This window comes from Lygodium microphyllum, chromosome 3 (genome assembly GCF_053477565.2).
Source record: "Lygodium microphyllum isolate KBCC chromosome 3, Lygodium_microphyllum_v1.1.10, whole genome shotgun sequence".
Lineage (NCBI taxonomy): Eukaryota > Viridiplantae > Streptophyta > Polypodiopsida > Schizaeales > Lygodiaceae > Lygodium > Lygodium microphyllum.
This window is the reverse complement of record NC_141137.1, coordinates 112769577-112795982: the sequence shown is the minus strand read 5'-3', so window position 1 is coordinate 112795982 and position 26406 is coordinate 112769577. Positions and strand designations below refer to the sequence as shown.

Below are 26406 nucleotides of genomic sequence, written 5' to 3'. Positions count from 1 at the left end.
CAACAAATGGTTTGGATGACATGAAAACCCTCGTAAGAGCTGAGATTGCAGCAATATGTATGCCAATGTTTGACAAGGCGACAAGTGACATGAATGCGATGCATGAAGTATGGTGAAAGGAATTGAATGCTAAAATGGATGCAAACCTGAAAGCGTGCGTGAGGGTGTGTGGCAACATGCAACAAAAAGTCATGAATGATATGGACACAAAGCAAAAAGATGTATATGGAAAATTGTAGGAGACATTCAGGGAAGAACTAAGTGATGCTGTAGAAGCAAACAGGAAATCATGCTCTAATGGCTGGGATGATGCAAAATATAAAGAAATCAAGGTTGACTTGCAAATGGATATGATAGATAACTTGAACAAGGTAAGGGACACTTGGAAAGCAGATATGGATGCATTGAAATCCGATACAAATGCACGCATAGCAGCCAAGGACATGGAGATTACCGAACTCAAAAGGCAGTTAGAGTCATGTAAGAATGAATTAGTGACATACAAGTCAATGATGGATGCACAAACAACAATCCCAGGTGCACCAGAATTAAAGAAAGAGGTGGAAAGTTTAAAAAAAGACATGCACACATGGGTGAATGTGGTAGAGGGAGCTCAAAAGAAAGTAGAAAATGTTTAGCAAATAGTGAATGAAAATGCACAATGGATCAAGATAGTCAGAAGAAACAAAGGGGTGCCTCGAAACAAAGTAGAAATGATGAATGCAACACTAGAGGAGGAAGCAAAGAGGGAACTCCATGCATTGCGTATACGTGTGGTGGGGTGGACTAAAAAAAGAAACCCCCAAGAGGACGCTAAAACACTTTGTGCTAAGATGGGTGCAGACGAGACATGCATTATGGATGCTTGGAGGATAGGTGATCCAAATGGCCAAGGAGGTCAGATCCTCATGCTGAAATTTAGGGACATGGATAGCAAAAGGGCCTTCTTATAAAAAAGAAAGGCTTTGAAGGGTGAAAAGATTTACCTTGATGAGGATCTCACACCCGCATAGCTAGAGCACAGAAGGACTTGCATGCCAAAAGTGCTGGAGGCATGTAAAGAAGGCAAGTATGCTGTGTATAGAGATGGCAAAGTAATCATAGCAGAATGGAGGTCACAATGACGGTACAAGGCCTATGAGACATTGAAGATGTCCCTTTGGAATTGTACTGGTTGAATGAGACTCGATGCAGGTTATTTTAAGGACACCTTTCATGGGATAGATATGGCTATGTATACAGAGACACATCAGTGTACAATTCTAGATTACTGGATGTTGTGGGATACAAATGGGAGAGCGTATACAGATCTCAACCCTGTAGACTAGGAGGAACCAGGGGGTTAGGAGGGGTGGCTATTCTTTATCGTGAGAGTCTCCAAGACATGATTCAGGTGGTGTCATGAGATGTGCATGCTAGATACATGTGGGTAAGGCTAAGGATAGGGCACCCAAGGGATCTATATGTTGCGGTATGCTACTTTCCACCTGCCTCTTCAACATTTGCTATTGGGGAGGGATCACCATTTGAAGTAGTACATGAAGATATTACGAGATATGCAAGTATTGGGGACATACTACTAGTGGGAGACTTTAATGCTCGAATAGAAAATGAGTAATCTGCCTTTTATGATACTGAACATGAAATGTTTAAGGAATTGGCTTTGGATGAACTAGGGCTTGCCAGGACATCTCAAGATAAGGCGTTGACAGCATATGGATCCCATCTGCTAGCTTTGGGAAGTGCTCATGGATTGGCTATATTCAATGGCCTATTAAGATGACCAGGAGTGGATACTTTCACTTGTTGGAACAACAAAAAAGGGGCTAGTGTGGTGGACTATGTAATGGGCTCGCCAGTGTTAATTCCAGAAATCGAGGATTTCAAGATATCTGATAAGCTCATCAGTATATCAATGGCTGACCATGCGGTCTTAAAATTTAATCTAGCTTATAGTCAAAGACAAGAAACATAAGAGTCACATGCATTCCCACATTATGAATTTCTAGAGCAAACGTCGCACATCTATAGCGATGCAGTACGAGATAGCTTAAGTCAGCTAGACCAACATGAACCATTGGAAGATGCCACTAGATCTCTAGCGAAGGTTTTACATGTTGCAGCTTTAGAGACATTCCCATATAAGATGGGCCCTACTGCAATACGCAATGGTACTACCCCTTAAAATGCTTGGTATGATGATGAGTGCAGACAGACTAGGACCTGCCTACAGAGGGATATTACACTAGGGACATGCACACATAAGCAGGCACAGAATGTCTTGTGTCGTCTTGTGTGAAAAAAGAAGAGAGATTATTTAGCCAAACTAGAGTCAGAGATGTATCAACTCTTTTTGAGCAAGGACAACAAGAGGGCATGGAGGAAATTTCACGAGAGACAACCCCCAATCTAGTTGACATCACCTATGGTTTGGCATGAACATGCTAAGGCACTATACGATGTTCCATCACAACAGCAAATACCCTGTCCATCAAACTCTAGGCCAATGTAGTGCAGTTTCTTTACCGAAAAGATGGCGAGATATGCCATTTGGAAGTTGAAGAATGGGAGAGCACATGATCAAGATGGCCTTGTGGCAGAGCATTTTGCACATGCATGTTATGCATTGGCCCCTATCTTGGGGAATCTCTTCAATAGAGCCGTATGTGAGGGGTTTCCAGTAAGTTGGTGTGACCACACAATAGTGCCGATTTTTAAGAGTGGAGATCCATTGGTCGCTAACAACTACTGCACTATTATGATTGGCCATGTGCTAGCAAAGATAGACCCCTCTATTGTGGAGCATGAGTTGAGTTGGTGGGCTAAAACAAAGGGAATACGGTCTACAGGACAAGCCGGTTTCCACTAGGGATACAATATGCTAGACCATATATTCACACTAAGGGCCTTGATTGAGGAGGGACGATCACGGAGGCAAAGAATCTACTATTGTTTTGTGGACCTCCGCAAAGCCTTTGCTACTGTGCCACATGCAAGGCTCATGCAAAGGTTGCGAGCCATTGGGGTCCCAGAAGATATGCAGTGGTGTATTTATGCATTGTATGAAATTGTGACAGGGAGAGTACGAGTGCCTGGAGGCACAACAGACTCAATCTCTAGTACGGTGGGCGTAAAGCAAGGCTGTCCCCTCTCTCCTTTGCTGTTTGGAGTGTACATTGACGAGATCTTCGATTATATGCACGGATGGGGTGGTACGGCGGGAGCCAGCTTGGCTGGGGTACTGATACCAATTTTGTTATATGCTGATGATATGGTGCTTATCTCCAATTCACCAAAGGGACTACAATGGCATCTGGAGGCATTGCATGTGTTCTGTGAAGAGAAAGGTCTCAAGGTTAATCTCGGAAAGACTAAAATCATGGTCTTTAACACCTCAGCAGCTTGGGTGACACGCTCAGAGCATTACTTTATGTATGACAGCCAGCTTGTGGAAATGTTTAGACAATATGTATACCTCGGGGTCACTTTCAAGGGGCCACAATTTTCATGGAAGGAGACTTCAGAGGCCAGGCTTGCACGGGCATATGCAGCTTTGGCTACTCTAGAGTGGCAGTGTGCGTACATACAGTTTCAAGAGCCTCGTACCAAATTGTGGCTTTTTGACACTTTAGTTAAGCCCACACTGATCTATGGGGCAGCCATTTGGGGCCCAAGCCTCTATCATACTAGACGGATGCCACTTATGGACTATGATGGACCGGAAGCACAACATTATGATGGCTGGGAACACATGGAAAGACTGCTAGTCATGATGATAGCACGTATGATAAAGGCAAAAGCATCAATACCACAGGAGATCATCCGGGCAGAATTAGGCGTTGCACCCATGGTAGTTGAGGCTTTATTCCAAGCAGCAAAGGGAGATAGACAGTGTTGGTATGCACACATGTGCACGTGGCTGAATTTGCATCGCATGAGTATAGATAGACTACCACCGTTTGATTACAGCCTTGACTGCCCTACTTTGAGCCTTAGTCGTGCAGAGCTGAATAGTGTGATCAGGGCAGACATCACTAAAGTGGAGATAGAAAGGACTTGGTCCAAGCCCCCTTTCCCATTAGACACGAAAACGGCACAATATCAAAGTCACTTCTTGCAGCTTTCTCATGACGGTTTCATAGTGAGGCCTAGATACATGGATACTCAACTGTCCTACGGACTCCGAGTTGCTATTGGTCAGATCTGCACCTGATCCCACCACCTGATGATTGAGACAGGTCGATGGAGCCATATTGCAACCGATGAGAGGATGTGCCAGCTTTGTGGATGGGAGCCAGAGACGGAGGAGCACTACATTTGTAGATGTACTGTATACTATGATATTCGAGGCCGCTATCATTGCCTCTTTAAGGAGGGCTTTGGACCACTAAGACAGGTGATGGACTATGAGGACCAAAGATGTCTGGGCCTTTTCTTGTTGGAGCTCCAACGATGCAAAGCATTATTGTTACAGGATAGGAGGCGACCCCAGCTTATTTTATTTACCCATAGACCTGGGTTCAAATCTCCATTTTTTTGTACCTATACTAAATGACTGTGAGGAATGTAGGAGTTGACCCAAGACCTTCTGGTCAGCATGTGTTGAACTTAATCAACTACGATACATGTCTCTCCTTTTCGTATTAATCACAAAAAAGTACAAGATTACAAGGTGACAAGATGCAGGATGACTCTAGGCCATTATGCATAGACCTAGTTCTCTCTCCTTACAAAAGTCACGGCAAAGTAGTGGCAAAAATTATCATATGCCAAGGAACCAAGTCTTCCTTGGACAGAAGATTAGTGTGTTGGAAGCTTCACCTCTCTCTCTCTTTCTCTCTCGCACCCTCCAAGAGTTCTACAGACCCTTGGCCACCCCCTCTACAACGAGGACTGCAGCCAGCCGACCAGTGGCCCCACCCCGAGGAGTCGCCTTGGATAGAGCTATAGAGAGAGGAAAAGCTCACCGTCCACACTCAACAGGCCCGCCAGGAGACATCACCTACAGATACAATGGATACTACCGTGCCACTGGGGAGCCATACCCCGCCGCTTCAGCCTCTCCATGCTAGACAGGCCCATGTGGGACATCTTAAGATGACCACGTTCCATGAGCAGTTCCACACTGCACTTGAAGTGCATCTAGATTGTATGGAGTCTATATACCATTTTGTACCTACTCACCTAGTTCACCATAACACTAGATAGTAGCTTTATTGGGACTTGGAAAACTCCCCAGACATTTTGTATGTAACCTTTTGGTCTCATAGGCCAACTTGGCCTTTTGTAGATATTACTATAACTTTTTTTTTTCTTTCTTTCTTTCTCTCTCTCTCTCCATGAAGAAGTTTGACTTAATAAAATGAAATATTTACAAGTGACCTTCTAGAGCCAAGCAAGTAGAAAACAAGACACAAAGCCAAAAACCTACAAAATACACAAGGCTCAATGCACACACGAAAATCTCTTCAACACAATCACAACGTTAAATGGAAGTCAACCATGGACGAATCCAAGGTATCCCTGGGATCCTACCCATAGAAAGAAGGATGACTCCATGCTCAAAAATTAGAGGAGTGAAGCATTTTTTGTATGTCAACATAAGCATCCACAATGTCTTCTTCATCACAATTTGGGATATTGCTATGATTATGTTGAACATATCCACCTAGCAAAGAGTTAGCAAATTCTAGCAAATGGTCCCAATCCAAGTCTAGGGAATGATCAAATTGATTAGCAGTCTACACCTATGTGTGCAACAAAGGATTAGAGGGGATAGAACTCTCAGCAATCATCATGGAAGCAAGTGCATCATTTTTGTTGTGTTTCATAGTAGGTTGTGTGTAAGAGCATGAAGCCATCTCCTCACTACATGGGACCATTTCATCTTTTGCCGTTGAATCTGAAACCAATGCTTCAACAACCTGATCTATGAAAGTTGTATTGAGCTCAGACATAGTGACAAAAGGGTTTTCTTTGATGTCCTAACCTGATCTATTGTAGACTTAACCTGTTACCCTGCCACCACTTTGACCAGTGTGCAACGTGGTTTGCTTTGATATGTGACCTGTAGGTGTGGTGGAGTTGTGTGGCTTGTTCTACTCTGGACCTACCTTGGAGGTTTGCCTGTTTGCCATGAACTATTGCCCTCAGGTCACACTTGCTCTCTCTCTCTCTCTCTCTCTCTCTCTCTCTCATTGAAATAGGTAATTGTATTAATTACAAAAAAAGTACAAGATTATAAGATTACAAGACACAGGATGGCTCTTGGCCATTGTGCATAAACTTATCTCTCTTTTACAGAAGGTGAGATGACTAAAAGAGTGAAAATCATGGCAAAGATAGCAGAGATTGCCATGTGCCAAGAGACCAAGTCCTCCTTGGAAAGGAAATCGGTGTGCTGAATAAGGTCTAGTTGTGCCAATGTAGGAGACCTTTCAACTTAGCAAGTTATATTTGTACCCCTAATGTGGAATAAAAAACAAAAGTATTCTGGGTTGTCCAATTGTGCCAATAGCCCCAAAAATGAAGTAATGGTAACGTAATCTTTATATGTGATCGTGCGGGAGTAGGGTATTTGGGCCAAGCAAAGACCCAATCAAAGGGGTGCAGTGACATGCCAACCATAGCCCTCCAAATATTAGACAGTAGGGACCATATTTTCTGTGCTCAAGGGTCTGAAAGAAAATGGTGGCGAGAAGATTCCATGCTGGTGAGGCACAAAAAACAAGAGCTATTGGAAATGCGGTGTTTTGCATGTGCTGCGGCAAGAGGCAGCCAAAAAACTAGAGTGTTTTGGCGGTTGGAACCTCATTGTGGGAATTTTGATGCCATTCACCATAAGATGCCTTCAAGCTTTAGTTTACTTCATACTAGAGCCAATCTCATAGCAAATAAAGCCCTTGCACCATGCTGATCAAGTTTCCCATACCAAATTCAATGAAACATTTCTTGAGAAGGACACAATTGCATCCTAGGTCCCTCTTAGCTATTCCAAGATATCTTCAAAAGTATTTGTTCCTGTCAGTGCAACATTCCTAGCAAAAACTTTCTTCATTGATGAACAAGATGCTCATGCAAACCATGATGTGTCAAAGAAAGACTTTACTTTTGTACGGTGTCTTATTGAACCAATCCTTGAACCAATCCTCCACGATAGTCATTTTCCACCAATTCCGAGATTTGTGCAAGCCCCAAATAGTATTGGTCATAGTGATCGTCATAGCTCTAACCTTGGAGATGCAAAAAAGCGTCATGGTGGTGTGGAAAAACAGCATCCCCTTGCAACTCACCAAAGTGGCATTGGAAACTGAAGATAAGTCCACTTGTGCCATGTGATTAAATTTAGGATGTGCCTCTTGCTTTCCATCCCACAAAATTAGCTTGGACATTGCCAACAATTCCATTTGAAAAGAGTAAGTGGCCAAATGACATTGAGCCTTCTAAAGAACCAACTTCCACGAGTAGACAAGCTAAGCGACTAGAAAGGAAGAGGATAAAGAAAAAGGAGCATCAACATTGAGAACTTGTCACCAGGAGAACCACGAATGGTCATATTACCATGAACCACACCCTGCTCTTCCAAAAAGAACTTGGCAACAAAGACCTAAGGGTGATGATTAGTGCACATGGCATGAAAGAGAGACTATTGAAGGGAAACCATTTGAGTGTGTGCATCTAGAATTGCCCCACCACCCATACTTTTAGGAGTGCAAGCATGGCTCGAGGAGATCCATGAGATACTTGCATACAAAGTGTTCTTTTCCGTAGCATAAAGCGAATGTGTCCCGTACAATCCCTCAAGGTGAAGGCAGTCCAAGGAAAGAATGGTAAAAAAGAAGTGAACATGGGAAGGATGATGGACCGTGCCACTTAAAGGCAGACATGGTATAGCCAGGCCTACAATTTCTCATAAGGAAACTTCGCCTCAAAATTTTGAGAAATCCATTGCAACAATTGCTTGGGCTGAACATCAACGCCGAGGGGGTAACCTAGATGCTATGTAACATTCACATGGGGGATTACCATCCCTTGCCATGGTAAAGATTGCAAATTTAGTTCAGAACAATTGATGAGGGAGGATATGGCTGCATTGATACAAAGACCACAGGCCTGCCCAAAAAGCTTCCATACATCCAATACCTTGTGGAGGTCCTCTCGTTCTACTTTGAGGATCATAAACGTGTCATTTGCTAATGCTTGGCCCACAAAATGCTTGCCAAAGGGAAGAGGGAGACCAACCAACTGTCCCGTGTCGGCCAAATGAGAGAGCATGGAGAGGACGAGATGGATTGCAAGGGCAAAGAACAAGGGGCTCAAAGGGCAACCTTGTCTGACTAAGCATGCAACAATGAATGGCTCAAAGACCCGACCATGTAGCATGATCCATGAAGAGGCATCCATGTTGACTATGTGTAACAGATGGGACATGTGTGGATGAAAACCTATAACATGCATGAGCTTTGCCACAAAAAACCAATCCAACTAATCAAAATCCTTTTCGAGATCCAGTCTCCCACACCTACTGGCACATGGTTGTCAAGGGTTTTGCTAGATTGGCAACATAGGCTTGAAAACAGTCATTAGTCAAGCCATCCCATCTTGGACTTTTTCCCTTGGGCAGATGCAACAAAACATCCATGACCTCTCCCTTCAAGATATCTTTATATAAATCATCGTGCATATCTAGCAACACCTAATCCTTGACTAGGGCATAGAAGCTAAGCGGGCCTAGGTGATCTGTTGAGTGGAAGGAGTGGAAGAACCAACAAGGTAAAGGAAGTATTTTCTATACATATGCACAGTGGACTACTGGATCCATAACCATCGAGCCATGTGCATGCTGCAGATGCACCATATTCTCTCGAGTAGGAGAGGCATACAAGCCTCAGAAAAAATTATGCGATTGACATGAAGCATCTTGTAAATTCTTAGTCAAGCTTTGCAACTTGGCTTGTTGGTATGATCTCAAGTGGAATTGTTGAATGAGATTTGTTAGCCTTGTGGCCAATGGTAGCAAGAAGGATCATCTCGAGAATCAATTAGCAAGGAATGGACCAATGCCAGCATTGCTTCAGCAATGTGCTGATGCTGCCAACAAAGAGAAGCATGATGAATATCATAATGGGTGGTGACCCTCTACATATTGTGGAGCAATTGCTCAAAAAAATCATTGGCCCCTAAGGGGAAATCAAGCAAAAACTTGTCAACTGGTTGCTCCACATAGCCATTAAAGATTGGGTGCTTCAGAGATAAGATGAATTAAAATGCAATGGGGGCCGCCCCAAAAATTACGCAAAAGGGGCGACTGGGTGGGTAAGCATGTCAAATTGCAAAGGAAAATGATCCGATAAAACATATTATTGCAAAGGATAGCAAGGAGGCGTGGAAAGCATTCTAGGAGCCGTGAGCCCATACATCCATCACTTTCCGAGACATGTGGCATGCATATGCTACCTCACTATATTAGGTACATGGGCAGCCCCTGTTGCCTGAAACACCAAGGGATAGGCCCATATCACTTGCCTTCTTCAACATAGAGAGGGTTCCTAACACCATCGGCAGACTCTAGAATGGCTTGGCCTAGGACCATGATGGACTAATAGGAGAGCACCTATCACATGCCAAAGATATCCTAGCACCCCTTCTAGCCTACCTATTCAACAAGGCCCTATGTGAAGGCTTCCTTGCTAGTTGGTCAGCTAATACTACAGTACCGATCGTGAAAGCTAGAGACCCCATGGTTCCTGCGAACTAGAGGATGGTCATGGTTGGCTACGTGCTAGCTAAGCTTTATGGATTGATACTAGAGCATGAGCTGAGCAAATGGGTAGAGAATCATCAACATTGGGCATGTGGACAAGCAGGCTTTAGGAGGGGCTAATCCACTCTTGATCATATCATCACACTTCAAGCCATCATCGAGGAGATGAGGGCAAAGCGGAGGCACGTATACTTTTGCTTTGTGGATTTGTGTACGGCCTTTGATAGTACCATGTGCTAGGCTTATGCAGAGACTATAGGAGCTGGAGGTCCCAACGGAGATGAGATGGGGGGTACTAGCACTATATGTATATCTGTTAGAGGTTGGGTACGAGCACTAGGAGGGTTGTCAGAGGAGACCACCAACACCATTGGAGTGAAACAGTGATGCCCACTCTCATCTACTCTATTCAGCCTTTATATTGATGAGATATTAGATTGCATTGACAGACTTGGCGGGGATCGAGTTGCCGGGGGGGGGGGGGGGGGGAGCATTGATACCCGTATTACTATATGCTGATGACATAGTCCTCATCTCCAGCACATCAGAGGGATTGCAGCCCCACCTACATGCACTATAGGCCTTCTGTTTCATCAAGATAGGGCTCTTAGAGTGAACCTTGTGAAAACCAAGGTTATGGTGTTTAACACTTCCTCCTAGTGGTTTCAGTAATCAGTACCCCATTTCACATATGGAGAGGAGATAGTGGAGGCGGTCCAAAGATTTGTTTACTTGGGGATTATATTTTCAGGGCCAAGATTCACTTTGAGGAGAGTAGCAAAGGATAGATGGACACGAGGCTATGGGGCTCTAGGGTCGATAGAGAGCCAGTGGACACACATACAGTTTTAGGAACCTCGGACAGAGCTTTGGCTCTTCAACTCTTTGGTCACACCAGCACTTCATTATGGGGCTCCCATATGGGAATCGAGCCTCTACCACATGAGGAGAGCCACACAGGATTAGCCACTATCCAAGGGGGAGGAGATATATGAGTGGGAGCAGATGGAGAGACCTCTAGTATTGATGATTTTATGGATGATTTGGAGTAAGCCCTCCGTACCACATGATATTATCAAAGTAGAGATGGAAGCACCATCCATAGTGGTAGAGGCCATCTTCCAAACAAAAACTTTCCTGCATAGGCTCTAAACGTTGCTGAGAGAGAGATCCCCTAGCTTGCATTAGAGTCGTCTAGATAGCTAGCATTACGGGGTGATATTTTGTGTTGGTATGGTGGGATAGACGCATGGTTATGGCTACATGGATTACACATGGATCACCTGCCACCACTACAATACAACTTGGATTGTCCTCACTTGGAGCTCAACCGAGAGGAGCTGAAGCATATCATTAGGATCGACATTATTCAGATACACATAGTGAGGACATGGGCGACACCTATTGAAGATCTAGGGATGAAGATGGCTTTCTACCAAAGGCATCTTCTACACATATCCTTGGATGGCTTTGTTGTCTAGCTGAGATACATAGATGCACACTTGTCTCATGGTGTACCATGTGCTATTGGACAGCTTTGTACATCCTCACACTAGCTCCAAATCGAGATAGTAGATACAATGCAAATTCCCTCGATTTGTGCCACTATCCAAGGTGATGGATTTCTCGGATTAGAGATGTCTCAGGCTCTTCTTACTGGAGCTATGCCACCACAGAGAGCACCTATACCTCTTATAGACCTAGGAGCAAGACATGGAGCCACACACCAATGTAGACTCACCGAGTTCTATAGAGCATTGACTACTCCCACCATGGGGGACTACCCTAGACACAACCGCAGAGAGATGTAGAGCCCATTACCCACGCCCAAACAATCCATGCCCTTGCATGAGAGACATCATCTGCAGATATAGAGGATACTATGTTGTCATGGGGGGACCATACCTTGTCGCTTCAGTCTCTCTATGCTAGATAGACCCATGAGAGAGATCTTGGGATGAGAGTGCCTCTCCTAAGAAGTTCCACATTGTATCTGGTTTAGACATCATTTTGTACTTATCAGCTATATATTGTTTATTGTTTATTTTCCATTTAGTTAGTCATAGCATTAGATGACAACTATTTTGGGACTTGGGAAATTCCCTGACTTTTCAAATGTAACATTTTGGTCTCATAGGCCAATTTGGCCTTTTGTAGACGTTAATATAACTTTCTTTCTTGTGTGCGCGCGCGCGCGCGCGCGTGTGTGTGTGTGTGTGTGTGTGTGTTAAGAGTGCCTTCGAAGCCAATACCCCAAGATCGACCAAAGCAACTTGTAACCTCTCAGTATTCGGAAGTATTGACGAATGTGCCGGAAAGAATAAACCCTCCCTCGACCTAGGATAATAGCATCCTAGATAGTCTTTAGGCCCAATCTCACCATCTTGTTGAATTTAGCCCTTTGCAGTTGCTTGTCAGGCCAGTTAAGTAACCTTGATGTAGCTCTGCTTGCAAAGAATTTGCTTCCTTTCTGAAATGAGGATGTCATATAGTAAGGCAGAGAGACTCCTGCCATAATTCAATCAAGTGGGTGAGAAGAAAACACTGAGGAGTTTTACATGGTTGGATGGAATTCAAGATACTCCACCTGGGGAACTTGAAAAGTAGTGCACCCATGGGAAATGCCAACATCCTCCATAAAAGACTTGGTAGTCTAAGGGTGGTGTTGAACATAGCTTGTAAAACAACAAACCTCAAAGTCGTCATGTGGATCTTAACATCTAGCAAGGCAGCACCACTCAACCGTACTTTTGAGTCCATAGAAGCAATGGTAAAAAATACGGAACCATGCTGATCATGATTGTTTGGGAAACTTGTAATCGCACATGCAGAGGCCAACCTTGAGACTTCCAATGCATAAACTTATCATGTATGTGGGAAGACATCCAGTCCAGAAAAGCATAAGGATTCACCTCCACCCATATGGGATATCCCAAGTGTCGAGTGATCTTACCTCGAAGAACCACACCCCCTGCCATCCTAAATTATTCAAATCCCTCTTTGTATAACTAATGAAAGTAGATTTTTGCACATTGATATACAAGCGGAAGCAAGACCAAAAGGCTCCAAGTTGCCGTTGCCCTTTCCAAGTTGGAGGAACATAAAGGAATCATCAAGGAGAGAGTGACCCAAAAGTTTTTGTCCATTGGGAAGAGTCGATCCAATGATCTCACTATCAGTAGCCAACTTCCCCTCTCTCTTTTTTTTTTAGTAACGAGTACTTGTATTATATCAAGTGATTACAAGAGCACAAAAAGTTAGATTACTGAAAGAGTACAAAAGTCACAACAAAGAAGCAACAGAAATTGTTGTATGCCAAGGAACCAAGTCCTCCTTGGAAAGGTGATCAATGTATTGAATAAGATCTAGTTGCCAATGTAGGAGACCTTTGAGCTTAGGGAGGTGTCTTTACACCCCAAACATGGAATCAAAATCAAAAGCATTTCGAATTATCCAATTATGCCAACAGCCCCAGAAACGAAAAAAATGAAACAAGATTTGCATATGTGGTTATACTGGAGTGGGGTATTTGGGCCGTGAACAAAGACCCAATCAAAGGGGCACACCAATGTGCCAACCATATTCCTCCAAATATCAAACAAAAGGGTCCAAATTTTCCATGCCAAGGGGCATAAAAGAAAACGGTGGCGAGAAGATTCCACATTGGTGATATAGAAAAAATAGTTGCCATCGGGAATTCAGCATTTTGCAAGGGCCACAGCAAGAGGAAACCCATCGACCATGACATGCTAGAAGAAGACTTTACATTTGTATGGAGTCTTGTTGAACCAACCCTCCATGATAGTCATTTTCCACCAATCCTGAGGTTTATGCAAGCCCCAAATAGTATTGCCTTTTGCAACAAGCCAATGGTGGCCCTTTATCATAAGGTGATACACTTGGTTAGCCGAAGCCTTGTCTAGATGGAGTCGACCTGCAAGGTCCCAGTCCTGCCATGGATGATCAAAAGCAAGGACAAGGAATGGCTCTCTAAGTTGCATTGCCATCAAAAGCTAGTCCCACAAATGCCTATATCCTTGAGAGATCAGAAAAAGCCGCTTGGCAATGCAGAAAGACATCAACCCCTTGTGGCTCACCAGAGTGGCGTTTGAAACAGAAGATAAGCCTAGTCACACCATACGAGTAAATTTAGGACGATCCTCTTACTTCCTATCCCACAAAATCAGCTTAGGAACCACCAACGATTCCATTTGAAAAGAGTTAACAAGCAAACGATTCTTTGTAGGGTGCCGCTTGGCCTTAGAAGAACCAACTTTTACGAACAGATCAGTTGAGTCACCATGAACGAAGAAGATGAGGAAAAGGGGGCATCAACATTAAGTATATGCCACCAAGAACCCTGAATGGTCATATTACCATGAACCACACCCTGCTCCTTCAAAAAGAAACAAGCAACAAAGACCCAGGGGTGTCAATTAGTGCACATGGCCCTAAAGGAGACCATTGAAGAGCAACTATGTGAGTCTGTGCATCTAGAATAGCCCTACCATCCATACTTTTAGGAGTGCAAGCATGTCTCTAAGAGATCCACAAGATACCAACATGTAAACTGTCCTTCCATAGCATAAAGCAATAATGTCCAGTAAGAACCATCAAGATAGAGGCAATCCAAGGCAAGAGTGGCAGAAAATAGGTGAGTGTGGGGAGTATGATGGAGTGTGCCACTTTAGGGTAGACGTGGAAAGGCCATGCCTGTGATTTTCAGTACAAAAACTTAGCCTCCAATTTCTGGGAAATCCATTGCAACAATTGCTTGGGATAAACATCAATGCCCAGGGGGATAGCCTAGATGTCTTGCAACATTGCCACGTGGAATCATCATACCATGCCATTGTAGAGACCGCAAATTTGAATCAATATAGCTAATGAGGGAGGATTTGGCTGCATTGATATGAAGACCAGAGGCCTATCCCAAGAGATTCAATACATCCAATGCCTTGTGGAGGTTATCTTGTTGTGCTTTAAGAATCATGAAAGTATCATCTGTTGATGATTGGGCCACAAATGTTTGCCAAAGAGAAGAGAGAGACTAGCCAGTTGTCCCATGTCCACCAATGAGATAGCATGAAGAGGACTGGATGGGTCACCAAGACAAAGAACAAGAGGCTCAAAGGGCAGCCTTGTCTAACAGAGTGCACAAGAGTGAATGTCTCAGTGACCCCACCATTCAGTATGACTTGCAAAGAGGCATGTGCTGATTGCCTCTACTAGACGAGACATGGACCCTTGACCCAAACCTAGCATGCATAAGGTCTTCCACAAAAAACCAATCCAAGTAATCAAATCCTTTTTGAGATCCAATTGAGCTAGCACTACTTCCTGCTGCTTAGAGTGCTTTGCATAGGCAATGGCCATTTGAACATTCAGCGCATTGTGCAAGGTATTCTTGCCCTTGATAAATCCATATTGATTAGGGTGCACAAGGCTAGGGAGGTGCTTATGGAGGTGATTAGCTAGGACTTTAGAGGATTTTATACATAGATCCCATCAAAGAAATGGAACACCAATGTTTTAGCATTGAGGGTGATGGGACTTTTGGAATCAACTTAATGATTCACACCTTCCATGAGGCAAGCATAATCCCAGTCTCCGAAACTTGTTGGCACATTGCCATCAAGGGTTTTGCCAAACTGGCAGTGTAGGCTTCAAAAAATTCATTAGTCAAGCCATCCCATCTTGGACTTGAAGAGAAGCATGATAGATACCATAATGCTTGACAACCCTTTGCACATTATGGAGCAATTGCTCAAAAGAGTCACGGCCCCAGAGGGGAATCAAGTAAAACCTATCAACCAATTGCCCCAAATAACCATTAAAGGCTGGATGTGTTGGGTTTCACTCACGTCTACACTCACACAGGAGTGTTGGTGATCAGTAGGACATTGGGGCACTTTTTACTCTCGGTACGAGAGGTTTTTCCCCCCAGACTTAGTCTTCTTTCGTATGTGCTTATGTCATACACTTACGGGCACTTATCATGTTCGGGTGTGAACACCCCCTACAACCCTAAGGTTTAAGGGTTGTACTTTGTACTTTTAGCTTACACTCTTTTAGTCTATTGCATTGGGTGTTGTGCTTCACTCTCCACACTGTCTATTGCACTCTCAATTGAGCTTCAATCCTCTCACCCTCTCACATTTGGTATCAGAGCAGGGCTCAGATCTGCTCAGCTTTCGAGAGTTCTCACACAGTCTAGCTTTGCTCCAGTCTGAAGCTGCCCGAATTGCCATCCAAGAAGCAGCTGCCATTGCCCAGTAGGTCTGTCACCTGTGGCGCCAGGTCCACCACAGCAGCGCCACCGTCTAGTAGCTCGCCAGTCTGCCTCTGCCAGGTTGCCTTTGCCCTTGCCTCCCTGCCTGTGACACCTCTGCCTTGGCTATGCCACCGTTGGTCAGCGCCTGCCACGCCTGCCTCTGATGACGTCTGCCCACTATGCAGCCCTTGTGCCCACGCTCGCCGCCTGTGGCAACGCTCGCCAGGCCAACCTTTGGCCCGCCTGCGCTACTCACTGCCGTCACCTGCCCGCTTGACGCCTGGAGACGTCCCCTGCCCTGTCGTCTGCCACCCAGTGGCACTCTACCTGCTAGTGCTGCCAGTATGACTGCATATGATTGCAACCTCAGGAGCACCTGGTCCAATGCACCTACAGCAGGAGCAATACGACAGTTAAATTCAGGGTAAAGAGACATTTTTTAAAAAATTCAAATCTTATTCGCAGGAAGCATTGTGCTCAGCAGCACATCTTTGCATTTGCAAGTGTTTGGGACACATTTCACGCAGAGATTTTGTGAAATTTTGGGGCTTTTAAGGTTTTTGAAGACATTGGCACTGCAGTCTCAGTCAGAGATAGACTGTTTTGGACAATTTTGAGGCAAGAAATTTCAGGTTTTTTTCTTCTACAGTGTTGGTGAACATTGAATGCACCTTGGACTGCGTGCATTACAGATAGTTTTGATAGTGTACCTCAGTGTACTAATTGCAGCAAGCTATTTGCTGTAATTTTTGGAAATTTTGGAGATTTCCAAGTTATTCCAGCTTGGACATTGCTCTTTTTCCTTCTCGTGGTATTGATTATCATGGCAAATCAGGAGGAGATGTATTTACCTATGTATCCAAGGAGGCCAGATGGGATGGTAACAGCTACTCACTTTGGTTCTTCATGATGAAGAATGTGCTTGTTGCGAAAAATCTTTGGGACTATGTTAGTGGAGAAGAAGTTAGGCCCGAAGTTGTGGCTCCTGTTACTCCTCCTTGAGGAGGACGTGGACAACGGGCACGTGAGCATGCATGTTCAGCCTGCTCCACTTCAGCCACTTCCCCAAAGATCAGCACCTCAAAAAGCATGGGATACACGGGATGCATAGGCTTTGTCGCTGATTGCATTGGCAGTTTAGTGGTCCATCATCCCTCACATTCGGTCTACAGCTTCTTCACGAGAAGCTTGGCTGACTTTGGAGTAGATGTTTGTTGGTAAGAATGAGACCTGCATCTCTTTCTTAAAGAAAGAGCTTGAGATGTTGAAGATGGATGAGGGTGATTCCATGCAAGATCACTTGAGTAAAATTCAGGACTTGCGTGAGCAACTTATGAATGTTGATGAGTACTTTTCAGATGCATAGCTGATATCTACTACATTGAACTCATTACCTCCTTCATACTTAGCTTTTCATACGGCCCTAAACCTCACCATGAGGATTGCCCCACAGCCTATTTCCTTTCTTTAGTTAGTGAGTTTGCTTCTGGAGGAGGAGGAAACAAGAAGAAATAGTGGTGTGGATGTCATAGCCTTTGAGCAAGCTTTTATGGCTAGACAAAAGGGCAAAGGCAGCCAAGTAAAGAATGCTTCGTAGAGCTCTGGGACTTTAGACACTTCACAAGGTAATAAAAAACAAGGGAGCACGCAAGCCAAGAAGGATAAATGCCATTATTGCAAGAAGCTAGGCCACTACATCACTGAGTGTAGAAAGCGCATCGCCAAGGAGAAGAAAAAGGAGTCAGGGATGTCTATTTCTGATGCTTCTTCTATTGGTAGTGAGTTAGCGTTCTTTGTTGTAGAAAGGGACTATTGCTTTTACACATGCAGTTATGACTCTTCTTGGGCTGATATATTAGCTCTACTGAGGATGTAGGCACTTGGTTTTTTGACAGCGGTGCTTCTAGGCACATCACATCTCGTAGAGATTTATTTACTTCTGTTGGTGCAGCTCCAGTTGGCAAGTCTGTACAGTATGCCAACAATGCATCATACCCTGTTAGAGATATTCGGGAGATTGTGCTCATAGTCTATTATCTGCCTACAGGATGCTTTGTTTGTGCCAGGTATAAAGAAGAATTTTCTCTCTATTTCTTCTTTGGCATGTTGTGGATTGCAGGTCACCTTTGATGATGACAGATGCATGGCGAGAGATAAGGAACATATGACTTTGGTCTTAAGTGGCACTTTATGTCATGGGTTATATGAGTTGGATGCTCTTTTAGTCGATCAGTTAGTGTACTTGGCATCCACTCTTACTCCTGCTATGATACATGCAGAGTTATGGCATGCTCAGATGGGACATGTGAACTATGGTAGCTTGATGCTCTTACAGCGTACACAGATGCTAGATGGATTACCTCTTCTGGAGAGATTTCCCGAGTACTTGTGCGAAGGATGTATTTTGGGAAAAATGCATCGGTTTCTGTTTCCTCATGATGTCTCTTTTAGAGCCACAGCCAGGTTACAGTTAGTGCATTCAAATGTATGTGGGTCTATGTAGACAAAGTCATTGGGAGGATGTTACTATTTTGTGACTTTTATCAATGACTTTACTTGCCTTTGCTGGGTCTATTCTTTGGTAAAAAAGTCAGAAGTGTATGATGCATTCTTGGCTTTTGTAGCACTTGTTGGTAAAATAAAGACTCTCCATGTGGCTGGATCAAGGGGGGCAATATATGTCCTCTATGCTGAATTCTTTTTTGAAGCAGAAGGGCATTGTTCATCAATTCACTACTACTTATACTCCAGAGTAGAATGGGATTGCATAGAGGAAGAATCAGTCACTCATGGAGATGGCCAAATGTATGTTGAAAGCAAAGAGCTTGCCACACAATTTTTGGATGGAAGCTGTTATGTGTGCTTACCATGTTTTGAACAGATGCCCCACCAAAGCATTAAAGAAAATTACACCTTTTGAGGCTTGGGACAGCCGGAAACCTTCTGTTGGGCACTTTCATACCTTTGGGTGTCTTGCATATACACACATTTCCCAGGTACTCAGAAAAAAGTTGGATAAGAAGGCTGTCAAATGCATTTTTGTGGGATATAGTAGTGAGAGTAAAGGCTACAGACTTTATGATCTTGTCTCTAAAAAGGTGTTTGTGAGTGGGGATGTACTAATTGATAAAAAATCAGAATTGTCCCTTGCTGGTTTTGACACATATCAGGCTCTGTCCGTGATGTATTTGAAGGGCTGCTGCCTATTTCATTTGGTGATTCAGCTGGAGTTTCAGCAAGTGAACTTAATGTTGAGCTAGTTGGTCCATTGGAAAATGCAGAAAATCAGCCATTGGTTGATCTGAATACTCAGCAAAGTGGTGAAACTGAAATTCGGCAAGAGCTTGTGCACAATTAGGAGGCAAGACAAATGCCTAGATGGTATTTACAGACTATGAAAGATAGTCATCTGGATGCACCCATGGCTGGTCGTACTAGAAGGCAAGCTCGTATGCATGATACTGCACATACCATGGAGTTTGTTATGGCAGCAAGTACAGTTGATGATGAGGAGCCTGAATGTTTTAAGGATACACAACAGAGTGTGCATTGGATGGCAGCAATGCAAGCTGAATTTGATTCTATCATTAAGAATTAAACATGGGATCTAGTGTCTTTGCCGTTTGGGAAGAAAGCCATTGGAACAAAATGGGTCTACAAGTTGAGACGGAATACAGATGGGTCCATTGGCAAATATAAGGCAAGGCTTATAGCCAAAGGCTATGCATAGAAGAAAGGCATTGACTATGAGGAGACATTTGCTCCTACCTCCCGAATGGCTACCATCAGGTCTACGGTTGCTTTGGCTGCCCATTATGGATGGACTGTGCATTAGTTAGATATTAAAATTGCATTTTTACATGGGAAACTTCATGAAGAAGTATATATATAGCAGCCCATTGGTTTTGCAATTGAGGGATCCGAACACTTGGTTTGCAAGCTGAAAAAGGCTTTATATGACTTGAAACAAGCTCCTAGAGCTGGGTATGCAAAGATTGATGCCTTTTTACTCAGCCAAGGGTTTATAAACAACTCATATGAGTCTACCCTTTACGTATGTAAAGAGAGGGTATCCATGCTGATCATTTATCTATATGTTGATGATCTTTTGCTTACAGGGACACATGCTAATCAGATTTCAGCATTTAAACAAAATTTGCAGCAAACTTTTGAGATGTCAGACTTGGGGTCTTTGCATTATACTTTGGCATTCAATTCATACATGATGCTAGGGGTATTGGATTATCACAGTCAAGATACATTGGCAAACTTATTGAGAAGTTTGGCTTACAGGATTGCAAGCTTGTCTGTAAACGAATGGAACCTAGACTAAAGCTGTCATTACATGATGACAGTGACTTGTTTGATATACACACATATGCTCCAACAGTTGGATGTCTTATTTACCTATGCAACACTAGGCCAGACATACAGTTTGCAGCTTTAGCTCTCAACAGATATATGCATCAGCCACACATGCCACATTGGCAAGATGTTAAGTGTGTCTTTCGTTACTTGCAGGGTACTAGATCTCTTGGATTGCTTTATGCTAAGGGGGGACCACTGTAGTTACATGCTTATAGTGATTCTGATTGGGCTGGTGATTATGATTCACGTTACTTGACTAGTGGCAATTGTTTCTTTCTTGGCTCATCTTGCATATCTTGGCTTAGCAAGAAACAATCCACTATTGCCACATCGTCATGTGAAGTTGAATACAAGGCAGCTTTCACTACCACAGTTGAATGTGTATGGATTAGACGCTTGCTAGCTAATTTGGATGTATTTGTTACGGAGCTTACTCCTTTGTTCACTAACAGTCAAAGTGCCATTGCAGTGGCACGGAACCCAGTGTTTCATGCATGCACAAAACACATTGAGATACGTTATTACTTTGTCAGAGAGAGACTACATGCATGTAATATCAGCCTTGTCTATTGTCCTACCACCAGTAATGTGGCAGACATCTTCACCAAAGCTCTTCCTCGTGACAAATTTGTAACATTTCGCAATGCTTTAAATTTGATCTCCTTTGGTGGCGGATAATCCTTGTACTTTTGATCACTCTTCACTCTAGGGGGGTTTGTTGGGTTTCACTCATGCCTACTCTCATAGAGGAGTGTCGGTAATCAATAGGACACTGGGGTACTTTTTACTCTCGGTACGAGAGGTCCAGACTTATTGTCTTCTTTCGTATGTGCATATGTCACACAATTACGGGCACTTATCGTGTTCGGGTGTGAACACCCCCTACAACCCTAAGGTTTAAGGATTGTACTCTGTACTTTCAGCGTACACTCTTTAAGTCTATTGCATTGGGTGTCGTGCTTCACTCTCCACATTGTCTATTGCACTCTCAGTTGAGCTTCGATCCTCACCTACTCTCATAGGATGCTTCTTTCACATAAGATGAATCAAAATGCAATGGTAGTCTTTCCAGAAATTGCGTAGAAGGGGCGAGAGGGTGTGCAAGCATGTGAAACTACAAAGGAAAATGATTTGACAAATCATATTGTTGCAGCACCCGCACGTCCAGAATCTTTGGTAGGAAGGCATCATTGTGCATAACATACATGCAGTCCAAGCGAGACCATGTGGTGGAATACTGCACTGACTGAAAAGTAAAACATTAATTCGATGGGTGTAGCTAGGACCAAATGTCTTGCTCCAGAACAGCCATTTCAAAAGAATGCCATGTGTGGCTCAAGTGCATTCATCACCGAGTGCTTGGAGGTGGACTGGGAACTATGAACACACATATTGAAACCTCTTGTTAGCACTTTTGGTATACCAAGAGACAAACAAGCTACTAGATGGCCCCATAGATCTTGTCTAGACGAAGAATCACTCAGTGCATAAAGGCCTAGCAGCCATAGAATCTCCCCTTCAAATAGAATTTCAATAGCCAGTTCTTAACAAGAGTCCGCTGAAATCTCTCATGCATGACGATAAGCACACCTAAAGAGTGTCATGCTGAACCCCCTACATAAAACAAGCGAAACCCATGGCAATCCACAAATTTGCCAGCTTCACCATGGCTTTATGCTCAAGAGGGCATAACACATCCCGTTCATTATCATGCAAGATGCACCACATATCATGCAACTTACTGTGTGAACAAATGCCACTCACATTCCAAGTGGTAAGCCTCATATATTGTGACAAAAGGGTTCAATGTTGATGCTAATTTTGCATCAACTGCACTTTTTCAGCTAAAATATCAAGAGTGCATTCATCAAGAAAATTAGCCAATACTACAAATGAATTTAAATCCCTACACTCCACTTTGGAGGTGGAGGAATCATTTCCCTACTTTGGAGCAGCCCTTGGATATCAATCATCCCAAGGGGTGATCGCTTTACCATAGGGATCAAAAGCAAGACGAGTGGGAGTTTCGCATGAATGGTCAACAGAGGCCTTTTGACCGAAAGATTTTTGAGGGCCAATTGTGACCGTGTCATTAGCAATGGATTCAGATGACAGCTTCTCTTTGCGTCACACATAAATGCATAAGTGGTCTTGTGAAGTGGCAGATAGAATTGCTGTCGATAAACCTTTTATCTTTTTTGGCACGGACATCAATCCAGTTCCGGTGGGAATCCAACGACTGCATAGGTTGTTTCCCTTTACCCACATTAGTCCTCACAGGGGCCTCATGTGCTTGAGGGCGATCATCCATGGGAGCATCATTGACTAATGGAGCCAAACCGTTGTCCATGACAACAATCTTTTCTCGACATTCAACCATGAAATGCTCCAATCGTCCACAAGAAAAACAATGCCCTACAAAAGTATCCCATTGCAAACAATAATGCAATGAAGGCATTCTAGGACAATTTAAGTGCAACTAGTTGGGCCTTTTGCTTGAGGTATCCCACAACATGCACATGTGGTTGTAGTTGGTAGCCCGCAAGTTGGGGGAAACCAAAACCATGCCAATCGTCCCCAGCAAAGGCCAATAAATTGTAGGACAACATTCAACTTTGATCCACATTGAACATTCCTGTTGGAGCAAACATTGGAAGTCCACCAACGGTCTCCAAGCCACAACATGAACCATGCGTCTATCAAAGAACAATGGAAATCGGGCAAAAAAATCATCCTGAGTGCTTGTCAATTTAAGCAGTATCTCATAAAAGCCTCGTCGGCGAACAAAGATTTTGTCCACACAATCCTCCTATAGGATGGAGTTTACCATTGCTAGATCTAGGAGAGCATCAAAATCCTACCAATGAAGAAAAGGATGACCCCTTTTTCATAGACGGCTGAAAAGGAATGTAGTACAATCTTGACATATGGTAGCATCCAAAACATCCTCTTTATCCTAGTCTTTGCCCAACAATGCATTGGCGAATTCCAAGAGATCTTCCTATCCAGGTCGTGGGAATCCTTAGTGGTCATGGTAACATGCACATAAGAATGAGCACAAGGCTCAGACTATGGAATGGCCTGAGAATCTACCATCACTTCATTAGGGATGTGCTTACGGCATTCCATCATGACGTTGGGGATATGTTACTGCATTTAACAGGGGGTGGCACATTAGAACAAGGGTGAGTCTCAGGAAAGGGGGCACCCTTCTCCATACATGAACCATTTCTTCCCTCTCTTCATCATTTGAATCAGGCCCCAAGGCACCCGCCACTTGGTCTATGAAGGTCATGCTTATCTCTAGCATGGTGCAGTACCTGAGTGTTTAGAACTCTCTCTCTCTCTCTCTCTCTCTCTCTCTCTCTCTCTCTGACTGAGGCATCATCTGCAGATACAGAGGATACTACACCGCCACTGGGAGACCCTACCTCATTGCTTCACCTACACTGGTATAGGGATAGCACCTGCCTGTAGAAATGCAGTCGATGAAGCTCACCTCTGTCTGATCTGCAAAATGGGCCCTGGAACTGAGTCTTAACCCTGACTGGGTGATGAACTGCAGGCAGTTGAGTGCCATGTAGGCGTGAGCAGCACATTGCAACACACCTAGGCTGGTGACCAGCAGCCCGTGACACTGCAGTCATGAACTCTAGCTGAGATCTGCATAGATGCAGTACACCTCAGTCTGGTGCAGTTGCAGCACATCTGAATTTGGTGACCAACAGTCTGTGACACTGCAGGCATGAACCCTAGCTTGGCCACGCACAGCAGTCAGGTGATCCTCTCGTGCTAACAGCATCATCAGGTGCCATCAACTCTCTCTCTCTCTCTCTCTCTCTCTCTCTCTCTCTCGGTTCTGTACAAAACCTCTTTTCACCAAGAAACTAGCATATCTTTGACTATACCCCTCGTTGTTCCCATATGAGTAAGTTGCCACAGCATTGATGAGTCTCTTGTATGCACATGTCTATATAGTGATTCCAACATGTGGTTATTATAAGTTCTTTTTTTAAGAGATGAGAAAATTTCTATTAATAACATGTTGGAGAAACCCCCAAGGCAAACACAAAGTACAACCTTGTAGAGAACAGCTAAGCACATCATAAATGCAATGGTTGTGGGAATAACCAATTTGGCGGGTTATAATACCAAACCATCTAAGGGGCTGGGTGAAAGGTGTTGGAACCCAGGTCTACAAGAAGGCATCTCTCCTCCTTGTCCCTTCAGAGCCACCCTATAGCCTCTCTCGTCTCCGGCAGAGAGTATGGATGATCTCTATCCAAATCCTCAAGAGAGTCTCTGCAGTGGAGATGTGCTGGAGGTCTATAGCATGGCTACATCTTGCAGTCCAAGTGCACTAGGAAAGAATGCTAGCAATCAACTCGCATTTGTAACAGTGTCCATGGGTCCACTATGCTTGCAAGTAGTTTGGAGTGGGGATCCTGCTCAGATGTTGGCCAATGATGAGAAAGGACTGACTCCCCTAAAACTCAGGTTATGACCCCCCAAGTTGCAACCATGGTCTCTGTTGTGCCATGAGAGGCCATCCTGAGGGTTCTCCTCCATATCTCCTAACCTCTAGAATAGTCCCATAAATTGTGTCTCTATGCCTTCTCTGGCTCACCACATCTTTGCACATGCCATTGGGACCGTACCATACCCAAACCATTTGCCAACGGCCAAAGCTCCTATGAGCTCCTAAACATAGGAAGAGGGATAACTTCCTAAGCCTCAAGTTGTCATCCAACCTCCTCCAAACGTCTAACAAAAAACAATCTGAGATGCCTGTTTGTGCCAATGAGGAGCGGCTGATGGCTATGTTGTGATCCTACTCATCTGAATCCTCCTCCCCAACTTGGTGGTGTAGCCAAAGAAGGCCACATTACATGGCCTATCTAGGAATGGATCCCTCCAAACCCATTCTCTAGATCCCATGTTAACCTTTACAGGAGACTCCTCTGATAGGCCTAATGTGTCCATTCATCTATCACGTGAGTATATGGTCTAGGTCAACATACCACCTCCTCTCGCAATGTGCCACTTCTTTAATCCTCTCTACATTTCATTATTAGTTGATATTAGAAGGGGTTGGAGATTTATTTTTCATTCGGGTATCTTTTAAAGAGTCTGATTGAAAGCATGATTTTGTCTGATGCAGGTCTTCATTTTACATTTTTGTTGGTATACTGTTTCTTGTTGGCCAAGCTTTTCGTGTGATGGTAGACTACTGGTTGAGTGCTTGGTCTGATGGAACGTACGATCTAAAGGCCAGAATTTATGTTGCCTGTTATGCTGGATTTGCATTAGTTGCTACCATTCTCTCCCTTTTACGTGCACTTATGTTCACTTCAGGAGCCATGTCAGCAGCAATCAAATTACACAGTCAAATGGCCACTTCTGTTCTTCGTTCACCCCAAGTATTTTTTGATCAGGTACAAGCATTTCAACTGAGGTATTGTTTCACACCATGATATATGTGATCCATCACTCATTTAAGATATAAAATCTTGTAGAATTCAAGTGGAAGAATTTTGAATCGCTTCAGCAAGGACCAAGCAATAACAGATGAGATTCTACCGATCACAGCACAGGTGCTTACCACAATCTTTCTGGTGATGCAATTGTTCTAAAATAAACCATATTCTGAGTGGAGTTTTGAGTGTCCCCATGTATGTGCATACGCACACAGTTACAATCAAATGTAAGAAGATTACAATATCCTGCTCAGTTGTAAAAGCATTCTTATAGGCAATTTAACAAGGAATAGTATTTTTTTAGTAGTGAGTACAAAGCAATCAACAAAAATAAAAAAGCATTCCCCATTCTGGAGGCCTATATGGTTGAAAACTATTGGAAGGTCTTCTTGGAGCTTTAAGCAGCTCTTGATTGGACTATCTTGGACAGTGGTGAGCTACTACTTGTAGGGAGTTGTTTCTACATCCCATGCTGCATACTTGAGGACTCTTCTTTGTGTTAGTTCTAAGGCATAACTAGTTTA

The 26406-nt window shown here is 43.7% G+C and overlaps 1 protein-coding gene across 1 annotated transcript in view; it reads left to right on the top strand.

The window, feature by feature from the left end:
- Window positions 1-26406, top strand: part of LOC148038773 (uncharacterized) — a 124538-nt gene that overhangs the window by 77881 nt on the left and 20251 nt on the right. Inside the window, exons 12-13 of the mRNA XM_087674616.1 lie at window positions 25567-25840; window positions 25922-25999. Of these exons, the coding sequence (XP_087530742.1) occupies window positions 25567-25840; window positions 25922-25999 (352 nt within the window). The remainder of the gene's footprint in view (window positions 1-25566; window positions 25841-25921; window positions 26000-26406) is intronic.